Genomic DNA, 15587 nt, shown 5'->3' on the forward strand with positions numbered 1-15587 from the left:
AAGCTAGAAAAGAGCTAACTGATGAGAGGCATAAACACGGCTCCATTACAGGGTTTTCAAAGATTCAGTAAGGCATCATTCCTCTCTCCTTAGCCTCACACGTAACAGGCTCTGGCACGCGTGGAACCTTAGCTGACGCGATGCCACTGTGGACGCGGCTGGACGTCCCTGGTGGGGGGATATTGCAGGATCCCAGACCTAACACGGCAAGGGACCTCAGCGAGGCTCCTCATCTTCCATGTGAGGAAAGGGAGGGAAGCCTAGGAGACTTGACCGAGGTCACGCAGATCACCCAGCGCCTCTGACCTCATTCTTTAGGTGTCCCAGAACACCTCCCTGCGTCTGCACAAACGAAGAGGAATGCCTTCTGGCCCAGGACACTGCACTGATAACTCTCTTTTGTCAAGCAAGAGTGAAGAGCTTCTTCCCCCTCGCCCCGGGACCTTCCTTGAGTTCTGCAGGAGCAGGTGGCAGCTAACACTAACTGTATTCAAATTGTGAAAAAGAACTGCAGCCCAGGTCACTTCTCAACCCGCTTCATCCACCAATGAAGCACTTGGTTCGATGTGTGACCTCAGGCTGTGCGCTTCAAAACTGGGTAAACAACAGGGGTGTTGCCCTCAGGAAGCTTACAGTCTAACGACAGGGGGGTGACGAGCACGGAGGTGACTGTGAGACAGGGATGGCGCATGAGTGTGAAGGGGAGCCCTGGGAAAAGTGCTGGGGGAAGCGGAGGAAGGGCAGAGGCAGGAGCTGGGGGAGGGGAGGAAGGGAAGCTTCCAAGGAGGCGTCACTGGAGACGCTGAGACGTCCTCACCTTGGGTTTTTTGCCGCTCGGTGGATCAGGACTTCGGAGGCGCTCACGGCAGCTCTCACAAGGGGCTAGAGGGAAGGGTCTCTTTCTGGAGCCGGCACGATCTCTGCGGGGTAAGCTGGAAGGAGATGGCTTCCCGGTAAGCGCTCTGGGCTCCATCTCGGCAATGACGCTGGTCTCTGTCCCCGGCTGGCGGGCCTTCTGTGCGTTGGAGAACATCTGGCAGATGAGAAGGGAGATGTCACCGCTTCCCACTCCGGCACAGGATGCCTTCAGGTGCCTGATGGTCTTCATGACTTTCATGATGTGGGCCATTTTCCCCAGGTCTTTCTGGGAAGCCGAAGTCAGGCTCTCCAACAGCCCAGCAAACTGGTTATAATTGTGTTCGAGTTCAGAAAGGGTCATGCCGTAATTCACCGACATGGTGTGAGGCACGAGGTCCACGTAGGTGGCGATGGGCGGGGTGGCCTGTTCCAGGAGCGTCCTCATTTCGGAGAGTTCTGCGAGTTCTCTGGATAGCAGCTGCAGGGCGTAGGAGGAGTTGGCCCCCTCAGGGTGCTCGCAGACGACAGTGGCATCTGCCTTCAGTTCCAGTACGGCAGCCTCCACTGCCTTCCACAGGCAGGCCGTCCCTTTCTCTCTGAGCAGCGAACAGGAAGCTGCTGTTTTCTGTTGGTTTTCTATCAGCTCGGGAAGGAGAGACAAATCGAACCACAGCATACCCCGAAACCTCGGTCTGCCCAGCTTCTTGGCCATAACATTTTTCAGGAAGTGAACGGTTTCGGCAAGCATGATGACTTCGATGTACATCTCGACGGCTTCGGGCTTCAGGACGACCACCGGAGGGCTGGGGCTTCCTGGCCATGTCCAGCACATTGTCTTCTGTGATCAAGACGCTGTCTGTGGCGGCCTCCTGCAGAATCTGGAAGCACTTCTTCAAGGTCTCCAGGTGGCCTCCGCATCTCACAGTAAGCTCCTCTAACTGTCTCAGGTCGGCAGATTCTGCTTGGTCTATTATTTCTCCAACCCGGCGAATATCTGGGGGAGAGAAGAGAGGATCACTAAACCTGAAGCCCCCCCTGCCAAGCCCCTCTCCCTTTAAGCAGTCACAGTGCTTACCGACAGCATTTCCAACAGTTTCCTCCAGCCAACCCTTGCGAGCACGTTTTGCTTTCCCGTCGGCCTCCAGGGTCTCATAGATCTGCTGAAGCTTCTTAAAGGCGCACTGGTTAAATACGAGCAGCTCTTCCGTCACCTTCTCGGGGGGAGTCGTTTTTGCCAACTGACAGGCCCCTGTCTTTCCAAATGAGACTTTTTGCAGCGTCGAAGAAGATGTGTTCCAGGCCATAGAGGGAGATCTTCACACTGATTGATTCAGAGTTTTTCATAAAATGCATCTTGGAGGAGATCATTTCCATGATGATCCAGAGATGGTCTTGTTTCCCAGGACAAGACTGGATTTTAGGGAAATGGTCCTGGATACTGATCAGTTCCAAAGTGTTCCTTCTTAACATTTCTAAATCATCTAAATTACCTCCAAAATTAACCCCACAGGTGAATGGCGCGGAAAGAGTAAAGTCAAAGTAACTGGAGCAACGTTTCATGACATCTTCACACTCCTCGATCTGCCGTTGGTATTTCAGGACGGCGTAGTAGGATCTGTTTTCCTTCCTGGCTTCCTCCAACAGCCTGATTAGCTGACCGTGGCAGTGCCGCAGCTCACTGAACACGTCGTACCCGAGCCTGTCCTGGAAAGCCAGGTAGAGACAGGCCTGCCGCCGGTAGCCTTGACAGCCCCGGTGCAGCTCGCCACAGAGCGAAGCATCGTACCGGAGCAAGCTGCGGAATGTGGGCCCAAAGCCCAGCAGACCCTTCTTGTTCTCCACCAACTGCAAGTTTTCCATCATCATCTGCAGCTCCGCCATAAAGTCCACAGCTTGCAGGCGGAGACGCTGGTTACAGTTATTCCACCCGTGACCCTCCACCAGCAGACTCCGGGAAATCCGCACATGCTGGAAGGAGCATTTCTGTTTTCTCTCAAAAGCTTCAACGAACAAAGGAAGGACAGTCTGACACATTTTGATTTGCTCCTGTAAACCCCTGAGCGTGGAGGCCTTGTCTGCCTTTTGCAGAATTCTCGACAGCTTCACAATGAGACTTGTAGGGTTCTCTGAGGATTCGTCCTCCTCTCCTTCACTGGCGGGAGGGGGCTGCTGAGCAGAGCTGGCCCACGTCTGGGGGACTTTCTTCCTCCTGGCGCCAAGATCCCCGTTTATCGCAGCTAGAGGTGCACTGGGGGAGAGAGATGCCTCATCTTCCACTTCCATTCTGCCTTCCTCCCCCTCCTCCTCCTCGGTCCCGGCCAACTGAGTGGGAGTCTTTGTGGTAAAAGAGACAGCCACCACAGAAGAGCTGTCCAGGGCCTGGCCCTGTTTGTCTCGCCCTTCTGTCTGAACAGGAGATTTCTCAGAAGGTCCTGGTAAAACACTTGATTCTTCTCCTGGCTTTTCGGACTGTGGCTCCCTTTCTACTGGTTTCGTCCATCTTTTTTTATCTTTTCCCTTTATTGTGGATTTTTGTGATGAAGAACACCGGGTGTTCTCCAAAGACGTGCTCACCAGGAGAAGCCCGACAGCATGTTTCTCATCATTTTTATTTTTCTCAAGCGGTGCAGGCCCCACTGGGGCACTTTCAGAACTGCTTCCTTCCTTCCTATCCCCTCCTCGAGGGGAGTTTTTGCAAGGCCCCCACATCGCATCGACAGCATCCTCTCCAGCATCTTGAAGCTGTGGCTGCTCCTGCCGTAGAGACAGGGTGTGGGTGGCCAGGCTGCCAACAACTGGTAGTCCCTTGGCCTGCTTCTTGGAGTGGGGGGTTTGCCATTCAGCCTCATTATTTGTAACAGAGATGCAGGAAAAATTCTGAAGCACACTCTCTCCCTCTTGGCCTGTGCAGGCAGCCACACTAGCTGAGCCCCTAACTGAGTGTTCCGAAGCCGTGCTTGGTCTTGAGCTCGCTGCAGGTGACTTTTCTGCAGGAAGGCGACTTTCCAAGTTGGGGGGATTTCTGGGCAACCTCAGATGATCTGTGTTAGAGATGTCAACACTGAAGAAGTGTTCTGTGCTCGATTTCAAGACAGAAATGAAAATGTCAGAATTCTCTCTGGAGGGAGTCTCCTCGTCACCTTCTACATTCAGCTGATTGGTATCGAGGGGAAGGTGCTTCTCCCCAAGGCTGCTGAAAAACTTCCCGTTTCTTTCCACTCTAGACAGAGCCTCCCTGGAGCTGACAGCACCCAAGGGCCTCTCACTTCTTTCTTCAGTGTGAACGCTAGACAAGAAGATGAAGTCCAACCTCCCTTCCCCGTCAGAGTGATGAGAAGGGAAAGCTTTCGAGTGTCCATCAGGGATCTCGCAGTCAGCCCCAGCTCTTGGATCTCTCAAGGCTGAGCCCCAAGACTCAGAACGATGTGGCCTGTCAGGATGGGTGCTCCTTGGGATGCTTCCACGACCGACGGAGGCCTTGCTGGACAGACCTTCTATGGAGAGTGGCCTCCGGACTCCCTGGTCCCTGCTGCTGCCGCTACAACCCTGCTGCTGTGAGGCAGGCGTCCGAGACCGAACCATTTCCAGTCCGGAAGCTCTCTTCTCTTCCCGTTTCTCATCTTTCCTCTTCTGCCAATAATGCCTCGAGTAATACCTCCTCTCTGTCAGAAAATCATAACCTTCCAGGTCACAACATTCCCATAAACTGTTGCGTATGACCTCATAGGACTTGGGCAAGGGGCCACTTCTCCTTTTCTCCCCCACTTTGGTGACGAGTTGCAGGGATCGGTGAACTCTCCTGTGAGCTTTCTTCAAATGAAGAACAGCCTGGTCAAGTTTTCTGGACAGACGCTTGCTCTTGCACAAGGACACTTCACTGTAAAGGGCGTTCAGAACGTATCTGATGTGCCTTTCTGACTGTGAAAAGGTCCTGATCCGTCCCTCAGATAAAGAAGAAAACTGTTCAGATGACTGGTGACAGGTCGTCTTTCTGGTTATTCCACCAGGTTCTGGATACCTGAAGTTTCTACTGGGCATGATTTTGTCCTTTAAGGAGGCTGGCAGCTTCCCTTTACTACTTTGAGTTTCTGCCTCTTTTACCCTCGGAGCTCTGTTATGGGCATCCCTTGGCTTCGCCAACAGGCTGGTACTTTTATCCTTTGTGGTCTGGGAAGCAAGAGCAGGTTGAGGGGACAATGCCAGGGAGGTTTCGACTGCCTTGTGAGCCAATGAGTCAGAAGGTGGGGAAATGACCAAATTCCCCATCAATTCTGATGCCTCTGACCACGCCTTCAGACCAAGCTCATCTTGACCGGGGGGGTTGGTGTTTTCACAGGTCAACTGGGAAGGACCTGCCAGGGGCTCTGATTCTTGCCAGGCGTCACTCATTTCTACCTCTGTGATCTCCGGCGAGGCACACATCAGCACCTCCTCTTGCATCGCTGGCAGCTCCTGAGAAACGGCGAATCCTGACTGAACGATATTTATAATTTGAATCTGCAAGTCAGGAACCGCCACTGGACATGAGAGCTCCCTGTGGTTCTTCTGGGCACAAGAATAAATACAACTGCTTTCCCGAAGGAAACGCTGGCTTTCTTCCTCCCGTGGCGCCCTGCTTTTGGAACCCTCTGAGGGCTTGCGGCTGCTGCCTCCAAACAGATCTCCCCAGTCTATACGAGATTCCAGGAGCTGATACACAGCGTTCATGTCGTCAGCAGACAGATGGCCAGGGAGGGCTGTGTCTCGTTGCAGGAAAGAGTCTTCACACTGTTCAGATTCCACTTTGATCTCGTTATCAAAGTCCAGGTCCTGTGGAAACACGAACTTCGGGTCCTCACCAACTGCTGGCTGTTCCCAGGCTTCACTAGGTTGGATGGAGTCCGCGTCACCTCCATGTTCCCCAAACACATTTCTCGCCCATGCTCCAAAACAGGGGCTCTGGACAGCTTGTGCTCTTCCTAGGGATTTCCCTTGGTCGTCTTGGTACTCAGTACCAAACCCTGGCATCAGAGCAGCAGGGGTGGGCACGCTGGTCCCCAAGTCATGGGACCCTGCGGCCTCAGCCAAGGCGGCTGTGGAAGCCAGCGGCATTGGCTTCCTTTCACCACCGGGAAGGGTCCCCCCTTGATTCCTGGGGGTAACTCTGTTTGCATTTTCAACCAAAGCAGTTTCTATAGACACACAGCTTTTTTTCCAGACTAAGTTAAATGTGGAAGAAAACTTTTCAGAATACATTACTGCTGACCTGCCCAAATTCTTAATCTCTCTCTCATCACTGACAATAGTGGTGCAGTTTTTGTTCATATAAACAACCTGTTTCTCATCTACATAAATATTTTCCATTTTATTTTTTTCTACAAAAGGACTTTGTCTTCCCTCTCTTTCAGGATGTGGGTCATCACTTTTTGCACTCTCAATTTCTTGTTCTCGAAAACAAACATTCAGATCAGGAAAAGCGGTATCATCATCCCCAAATACTGGGTCACAGAATATAGTGCAGTCTTGACTCCTGTCTACCTCTTCAACAAGACAGGCATTGAGTCCGCCATCTCTATGTGGGCCATCTGGGAACACTGGCTTGTTTTCATTTTCCCCGTCCACTACTGGGGGTTTCCTGTTCCCATCGCTGGTCACCTTGAAATGGGGCACTTCAGTATCAAGTGGCAAACTGATCAACTCATGAGGCTCTTCTCTGGTCTCAACAGTGACGTCCATGTCCTGGGAAGCATCGGCCTTCATATCAATGGGTATCAGACGCAGACTTCCCGTTTTCAATTCTGCTACTTCTGGAGATTTGGAAAAACGTTTGTCAATGTACATCCTTTGACATTTCAACCATTCTTCAAGGCAATTTTTGGAAGACTTCTGTGCACTTACAGAAGGGTAACTGTTTTCTGACTGACAAGGAACATGTTTGGGGCTTGACTTCCCTTCCTGCTTTGGAGGCGATGGGGAGGGCTGCACCAGAACATCTGGCCCCTGGCTCCGAGGCTTTTTACAGTCATTGCCATCTTGGTGGGATAAAATCAAAGTCTTGTGCTTTTCATGGGGAAGACAAAACTCTCTTAAACTACTCCTCCCTTCTCCATGAGCAGAGTCATGACTACCTCTTTTTTTGGAGTATTTATTTTTTCCTTGCTTGGAATGGTTTTTGGGGTCAGCGTTCAGGTTTTTCATAGTTTGAGGAACCTGAATGAATTTGTTTCTGGTTTCTTGCTGAGCCTGGAGAGGTTCTAGAGGAGGTGGTTGAAGTCTCTCACGCACAGTTCCGAAGTCGGCAGGCAGTAATCTCCAGGGTATGAAGTCACTAAGCTGCTCTGAGCTGGTATCCATCGACACGCCCTTTCCAGGAACATGATTTGTCTCCGAGACATACTTTCCCTTGGCTTGTTTCTGAACTGGCAGAAGGATCCTGTTCACCCGGCTTGAGCTACACATTTCTGCATCACTACACCCCCGGTTCTCATGTTCTGGAATGACTTCCTTGGAGGCGACCTTCTTTGCATCAGCCATGGTTACCTCGGGGATAGCTCCATAGCCATGGTTCTGATAGAACAAGCCCTTGGGACCAGGGAAGCCCCGACTGAGCACCATGCGCTCACCAGACATGGCTCCGGAGGGCAGGGATGGTGAAGGATTCACTTGTGAATCAGGGCACTCTTCCCTGCTCTCCAAGGGCACAGCCTTTCTGGAGCCCGTCTCAGGGCTTCCCTGGTCACGGGATCCTCTTCTTCTCAGCAGCCGGGGGTCCTTGACGAGCTTGGAGGTAGTCACGGTACTGGTACCAACGTTGTTAGGAAGGGCAGCTGCAGCGGAAACGATGGCGAGGACTTTTTTGAGGTAATTAAAGTTCACCAACAGGTCGCCATTCCCACTTGGAGTGGCATCCACACTGGGTGGGAGGGGCGGGTTAGCCTCAGGGGCTGGTACTTGAGATAGGTTGTGGCTGCCTGCTAAATTATGCTCGGCCTGGCCATCCACCGGGCCTCCAGCAAAGAAGCCACAGGGAGAAGATCTTTCGGGGGCCAAAGGATTCATCTCTGCAGCACAGGAGCAGCTGTCCTGGGCTGATGCCTCCATGGGCTTCGGGAAATGCTTGTAGATGACCGTGGCGTTCTTTCCTTTCCCGATTCTTTTGGCAATGGTACAGTTATTCAGGGAGTTCCGTTCTTCTGCTGAGAATTAAAAAGAAAAAAAGAACATGTGATTGAAAATCGTCTCCCTTTAATTGACGGGCATAAAGTCAGGTGAAAAGGAAGCTCTGAAGGCTGGCAAGGATGCAGGAGGTCATCGACTCCAAGCACTGGCTATCGGAGATGAGGCGATGACAGCACTTTTCATCTGACAATTTCTCATTCAACCCTTGCTCTACAAAGCTCTCAGCTCAAGGCATTTCCACTGGCTGGCTGTTTCCCCATGTCTAGAATTTGCTCGCTCCCTGTCTCTAGCTCTTAGCTGCCCCTAGCCACCTTAAGACTCATTTCAAATACCTCCTCCTGCTGAAAGGGGCTCTCCCCCTTCCCCTCACCTGCTAGAGACTTCCCTATGAGGATCTGCCATCAACTCTTTCTCTTTTCTCTCTGCAGGTGTGTATACACATACATGTACATACACACAAATACATTCACTGCACAATTTTCCCCCTACAGTCTCCCTTTAGAATGGGAACTCTGAAAACAGGAAACCACGTTTTCGGTTGTCTTTGTATCCACCACACTTACACAAGTCTGGCATAAAGTAAATGCTCAATGAATGAGTGCTGGCTGAATGTCCCATGTGAAATCTTTGGTGGTGAAGAATGCTGTGGAGAAACTTTAGATGGTTTTCTAGCATAGCAAGGCCAGGGAAAAAAGGTCACATCCACACAAAAGTGTGTCTGATATAGTGTTATGAATATCAAAAACTTGAATTGAGGGGCTTTGGATTAAAATTCAGGAAGGATGGTCTGTTGGGTGGGATGACGTGCCCCTGAGGAGAACTGGTAAGAACGGAGACACCCGAGAGAGCCGTTAATGAGGGACCCTCAAAACCAAGAAGATCTGGGCGCAAGTCCCACTATCCATGCATCCTGCGCCTACGTGCAGGAGACACACAGCAGGGAGGGACAGCTATCTGCTAGAGGACAGACTCAGCATGCAGGAAGTTCTCGACAGGCTAGAACACCGGGCTGAAACTTTGAAGCTGAAATTCAACAGGGACAGATGTAAAGTCTTACGTTTAGGTACAAAAAAAAATCAATTTCAAGTCTTTAATGGAAGGAGGCATAATTAAACGTCAGCTGTTCAGAAAACGATCTGGGGCTCTTAGGGGACTGCAGGCTCCGCAGGAGTCGGCTCGTGGCCGCCAAGAAAGGCTGTTCCACTGTCCTCTACTCCATGAGACTCCCTGCAGAGTCCTGCTCCCATCCTGGGCACCCCAGTTTAAGGAGAACACTGATACACTAGAGAGGTTCCTGAAGAAAGGAACGGGCAGGCCCCTTGAGTCCAAAGCAGAGGAGGTGTGGCTGAAGGAACGGGAAGCACCTGGGGGCCGAGGGGCTGTCTTGTGTGGACTGTTGAGGGACTCACTTTGACGCTCCCCTGCCTGCCTCCACAGGAGCACAGCGGGCTGCCCGGAAGGGGACCCCTCCCTCCTCCTCCAGCAGAGGCTGCGAGACTCCCGCACCATCTGTCAGCTCCTCTCTAGTGGGGATTCCTGGAGGGGGCGGCTGGGCGAGGCCTGAGGAGGCCTCCCCCTGCTCTCAAATTCTGTGCCTCTGGGGGTGGCACTCAGGAAGAGGCACCCCAGCCCAAGGTCTACAAGCTCCTGAGTCAAAGCCTGTTAAGGTGCTTCTTATCTGCACCGTGCCCTGCAGATACAGTGACCAAAAGGAAACAGCCCAGCCCTTGAGGGAATGGAAAAGGCAAGATTACCAAGTAATTACTGGGGGAGAAAGGGTATTCTGGCTGGGGAATCAGAGGAGGCCTTGTGTAGGACGCAAAAGGGAGCTTCCAAAAGGAAGAGGTGAAGAGGGAGAGTACACCAGACAGGAGGCACAGCTTAGGCAAAAGCTTGAAGGTGGGGGCACCCATAATGGAATCCCTCTGTTTGAACTCTGCCAGGCCAGGTGTTCGAGGCTGCTGCTCCTTTGTCTGCCACGTGGTGAATAAAGACCACCCTGGGGGAAAACCACCTGTTCTGGAGGTGGCAACCACGGCCACCCAAAGCTCCTCCACAAAGAGCAGACACGGATAAAGCACCAAGACCACGCTCTCCATGCCCCGTGAATGGCGGCTCCCTCCTCCCTGTCATGTCTTTATGGGACGGCCTATCCCAGGGTGGGAGCCTGAGGCCCCCGGTCCCTGGGGGTGGCCTTTTGCCAGAGTCCAAGTAGTACGGGACACATCCTTTTATGAAGGGGATTTGTCGTGTGAGGCTTGGATTCAGTTAAAGGGCCGCCCTCGAGGCCGCAGGCCCCCACACCTGGACTCTGTCAGGAAGGTTCTGGAAGGCAAGAGGCACACTTGAGCACCCCGACTGGCTAAGGGGCTAAGGTGAAGCTGGAGGCCACTCCAACCCTGGAATCGGGCACGGGCTGCTGCTGACTGGCAAGACCTCCGAGCGCGACGGAGAAAACACCAATGACGCAGGCTGAGCCCCGGAGCGCATTGTGGGAATATCCCCCACCCCAGACCCGAATGTCAGATCAGCACACCCAGGAGATCCCATGGCTTTCTGTATTCTGACCCAGGCAAGACGCCAGCCTCAGGCTCCGGCCTCAGACAAGGTGTCACAAGGTTCTGCGACACGGTCTCCCAAAGCCAATGGAGAGAGGAAAAGTGATGGATGAATGCCTGCGCTTACCAGTCCACCTGGGAAATTCCATGGAGAGAAACCGCAGGTAAGTGATGGTCTCCCCGCTTCCTTTCTGGCCGAGGAATCTGACGGTTATGGTGGCATAGGGAAGGCACTGCCGGGGCCTGTCCACGGGCTTCGAAAGCGTGTTGTACTCGTAGAGATAAACCTGCAGGAGACAGAGAAAAATGACGGCTGATGAGGAACCGCGTGTCCCCTCCTCCTGCCGGCCGAGATCTCCAACCACCGCCAGCTGCCTGCAGAGGCCCCACAACAACCTGAGGATGTGCTATCGTTACCCCTCTTTCCAGGGGAGGAAACTGAGGGAAAGTGACGTGCCCAGAGCCACACAGCCAGTCGGTGTCTGGGGTAAGATCTGAACTCAGATCTCCTGGATGCCAGGCCACCACTCTATTCTCCATCATCCATCTTCCCTGTCCCTGTGCAGACCCTCAAGATGCATCCGCTTCGATGTCCCCCTAGCCCCCAGTTTAAAAAATGCCGCTTGTCCTACCCTTCCCCATACACCAGGTTCCTTCTCGGGTCTTGGTGTCTTCGATGAGCCCCCCATCGGGGGAGGAAACGGGGGCTGCCTTGTCTCTGTCTCCCTGACGGCGGCAGCGGCGGGTGGTGAAGGGCCGCCTCTGAGAGAGCCCCTGCCAGTGTCTCCCTCTGCCTGCCTCCCAGTTGCCTAGGAAACGAGCTGCCGACGGCTTACTATGCAAGATGAGAGCCAGCTCCTGGCCTGGTCCTGATGCAGGCGGCCCCACGATCACGTGGAGGACATGCCCTGAGGCACTGGGGTGGAGGCAGCCTCTGTCATCACTGACACCCCCTGAGGCCAGAGACACTGACAATGTCTGCAGAAGTTCATGTAGACACAGATTCTGCAAAAGCTGGGGCGGGGGAGGGTAGGAAAGGAGGGAAGGAAAAAGAGAAAGGAAGGAAAGAGGGGAAAAGAGGGAAGGAAGGAGGAAGGGAAGAAAGGAAGGAAGAAAAAAAGGGAAGGAGGAAGGAAAAAGGAAGAAAGGAAAGGAGGGAGGGAGGGAAGAAAAAAGGAAGGAAAAAGGAAAGGAGGGAGGGAAGGAGTGAAGAAAGAAGGGAGGGAGGAAGGAAGAAAGGAAGGAAGGAAAGAAAGAAGGAAGGAAAGTAAGAAGGGAAGAAAGGGCGAGAAGGAAGCAAAGGGAAGGAAGGGAAAAGAGGGAGGAAAGAAGGAAGGGAAGAAGGGAAGGGAGGAAGGGAAGAGAGAGGAAAAAAGGAGGGAAGAAAGGATGATGGGAAGAAGGAAAGGAGGAATGAAAGGAGGAAGAAAGGAAGCACCATGGTACCCACTCCATGGCAAGCCCTGTGCCAGCTTCTTTCCTAACATCGTCTCACCGGATCCTGGCAATAACCCCAGAGGCAGGCACTGGCCTGTGCTACTCCCAATCCTCATTCCTCATTGGGTCGGGGGCCAGTGAAGGGGTGGGGCAAGGGGAAGGAGGAGGGTGCTTTTGCCTGGGGGCTCTGTCACAGTTGTCCCCAGCCAGTCCATTCAGATCCTCACCAGGCCTTACTCAGTTCTCTAGGTCCAGGGCACGGCCCATGGTCACCACCTCACTCGGCTGTGGCTGAAGCAGCCGGCCGTCTGGGAGCATGGCCAGTGCTGCCCTTCAAGGCCTTTTCCCTCAAATACAACAATGGCCTTTGATCTCTAGGGCAGGGTATAGATGACTGGGAAGGTCATTAAAAGAAAAACGGCCTCTCCGGCCTCAATGATGCCCTCTCCACAGATGGCTTCCAAAGCTATGCACCTCTGGGGGGGGGGGTGTCCCTGTGTGGCTTGATGCAGCCCACCCAGATCTCATCATCTTCCACCCTAAACCTCTGCCCTCCAAAGCACTCTCCATTGAGGGTAACCCTGTTTGAGGTACGCGGTCTTGGCCTCGTGCAGTCATCCTAGACCCTGACCTCTCTCCCAAGCCCCTCACGTTCCTCCAATCAATGGCCATGTTCTGTCCATTCTGCCTCTCTCCCCGCCATGTGCACACAGGTAGATGTGGTCTGCACACACACACAGGCGTGGTGTGTTTCCACCTGGAGCACCCACTCCAACATCACGTGCACAACTAGTGCCTGTTCCAGCCCACACCACCGCTTGCTCGGACCTCCATGTAGCACACGCGTTAGAAGACCCTTACACATTTTGCAGCATCCCCCCACAGATCAATCTGGGTGAGTTCCTTAGCTGCATTTCAGGCTAACCGGCTGCCCTCCGATCCTCTGTATTGATTCTAGGCATCGGCAAGCCTGCTGCTTCACCAGCCCCAGCCGGGACTGACTGAGAGAAGTTGGAGGGTCCCCCCTGCTGTCCTGCCGTGTTTGCTATCACCACCAGACCGGCTGAGAGTCCCGTGACGGAGCAGGCTGCCCTCGGGGGCCTGACTGCTGAATGAGACACTGTTCCACGCGTCCAGCACGGGCATCTGCTTTGCCTGATCACGTCCGTCTGCTTCAAGGGATGTCTTTTTTTTCCCCCGGGGGGGGGGTGGGTGATGGAAGGGGGAGGGGCTATTGAGAGGGATGCTAGAAGGAGAAAAGGGGCTCGTGATAGCATTTCTCTTTTTAATGCAGAGAAGGGATGCAAGGGCAGAAGGAATCCTGGACAAGCAGACCGCTCGTTCTGTCCTCAAGAGGAAGCCAGCCTGGACTGAGCGGACACGTGCAGCCTCGTGGACAATTAATGCTCTTGCTCCATGGACCTTCTCCACCGAATCACTCATTGTACCAGGCATTTGTCACAGCCTGAATAAAACTTTTTACAAAATCTCTATTTCGTTTCACGTTAATTGGCATTTACAATTTCTGTAAATATCCTCCACTTCTTTTTAATTCTTGGTTTTGCTAGAAACAGAGGATTATTTATCATGGTTTTCTTGGCTAATGGGGTAACTAGGTGGCACAGTGGATAGAGTTCTGGGCTTGGAGTCAGGAGGAACTGAGTTCAAATCCAGACATTTCCTAACTCTGTGACCCTCGGCAAGTCACTTCACCCTGTCTGCCTCAGTTTCCTCATCTATAAAACAAGCTGGAGAAGGAAATGGCAAACCGCTCCAGTATCTCTGCCAAGAAAACCCCAAATGGAGTCATGCAGAGTCAGACGTGACTGAACATTTACACAATTGCTGGCTAACAATCATACTGATAACTTACATTTCTAGAAGGCTTTCAAGGTTTGCTAATCACTTGGCAAATACAGTCTTGTGTGACCCTCACAACAGTCCCAGGGTGGGTGTCATGATTATGCCCAACGAGGCGAGGTGCTGAGGATTTGAACCCAGGCCTCTTCTGAAGCCATGCCAGAGAGCAGGCACGTCTTTGCACGATGCTTTCAACGCCTCCTCTGCGCAGATACTGCCTGTTTCGGTCCTGTGATTTCCACCCTACTCTTGGGGACCAGATCAGCTAAATGTTTCTCAGCATCGGCAGTCTTCTAGATTTTTTTAAACGTTAGGTCCTTTTGGGCTGATCGGTTGATTTCCAGTTGTCAGAACTCCATGGTAAGATGTGTCCACACATATGTGCAGAGGAAGAATTCTCGCATGGAGAAGAAGGTGGTGGCTGCAGCCCAGAAGTCGGGGGCCTCGCCTCGTGCATCGGTTTCTCTCTCTCACCCCACCCATCATTCCCTCTCTGATTCCCAGCACTCAGCGCCCTCATGAGGCCCCGGGGAGGCACGAACCTTCTGCCGCTGCTTCCCGCATCTTTATTGGGGTCAGATCAGGACGTGGCTGACTTTGGCTTCTGAACACGTGCTTGTTGTAACTTCCCAGCGTCTGATGGGGAGAAGGCCGCCTGACGCTGGAGCTTCCCACGCGATGGTCCCAGTGGCCTCCTAAGTGGGTTCCTTTTTTCCAATCCTCCACTGCTCCAGCTTCTATCCACTGTAGGGGCCTAAAGCACAAACCTAACTCTTCTTCTGTGGCTGAGAAAACAGAAACGAGGAACAAGGTCTTCTCTTGCCAGGTTCAACGCTCCAACTCCTTCAAACGATTCCCATACGTAGTACTCCGGAGACACAGGGCTGGCCTTGGCGTCAGGAGGTCTCGAATTCAAATCTGGCCTCAGACGCGCATTAGCGGCATAATGCTGGGCGGGCTCCAACTGTGCCTCAGTTTCCTCCCCCGTAGACGAGGGCTATTGTGGGCACCAGACGAGAGGATATCTGCATCACGTGGGGCAAACTCTGAGGCACCAGATCCCCTAGGTGTGAGCTACCATTATGTCTGATGACAGTGGCCCTACGGTGACTGACCAGGTGACGTGGCTGTGGAAGCAGCACCAGATCCCGACGGGCGTGGCAAGGAAAGGAAAAGGGGGGCAGCGAGGTGGCACGGTGGATAGAGCACTGGCCTTGAAGTCAGGAGGACCCGAGTTCAAATGTGGCCTCAGACCAGACACTTGACACTTACAAGCTGTGTGACCCTGGACAAGTCACTTAACCCCAGCTGCCTAAAAAAAAAAAAAAAGGAAAAAGAAAAGGAGCACGTACGGCAGAGCCAATGGCCTGCTGCTCGATGGAGTCTTTGGGCGTCGGGACAAGTCGCGACATGTGGCAGTCAAAGTTGGGTGAAGGGTCCAGAGATGTTTTACCCTTGTCCACCACGGGCTGAATCTTCTTCACCTTTCCATAGAGAACCTGAGGGAGGGAGGTGGAGAGTGTTAAATGTGGCCCCCACGCAGAGGCCAGGACCGGGGCCACGTCCTAGGGAGGGGCAAGAAGGGAGATGCCGTCAGCGCGTGGGTTAGCTCGCCCTCCTTGCCCAGGTGTGGCAGAGAGACAGAGGAGGGCAGACACACCGAACCGTCCAACACACACGCGCGCATGGGCTCTCCACCCAAACCGCCTTCTTTGC

The 15587-nt window shown here is 53.2% G+C and overlaps 1 protein-coding gene across 1 annotated transcript in view; it reads right to left on the minus strand.

Annotated features, from left to right (window-relative positions):
* The window catches only part of TEX15 (testis expressed 15, meiosis and synapsis associated), a 44742-nt gene that overhangs the window by 16221 nt on the left and 12934 nt on the right, over positions 1-15587 (minus strand). The window contains 6 exon segments of the mRNA XM_078148126.1: positions 818-1672; positions 1674-1852; positions 1934-2078; positions 2080-8033; positions 10702-10861; positions 15224-15370. Of these exon segments, the coding sequence (XP_078004252.1) occupies positions 818-1672; positions 1674-1852; positions 1934-2078; positions 2080-8033; positions 10702-10861; positions 15224-15370 (7440 nt within the window).

This window comes from Phascolarctos cinereus, unplaced genomic scaffold (genome assembly GCF_003287225.1).
Source record: "Phascolarctos cinereus isolate Bilbo 61053 unplaced genomic scaffold, phaCin_HiC Scaffold_9;HRSCAF=440, whole genome shotgun sequence".
Lineage (NCBI taxonomy): Eukaryota > Metazoa > Chordata > Mammalia > Diprotodontia > Phascolarctidae > Phascolarctos > Phascolarctos cinereus.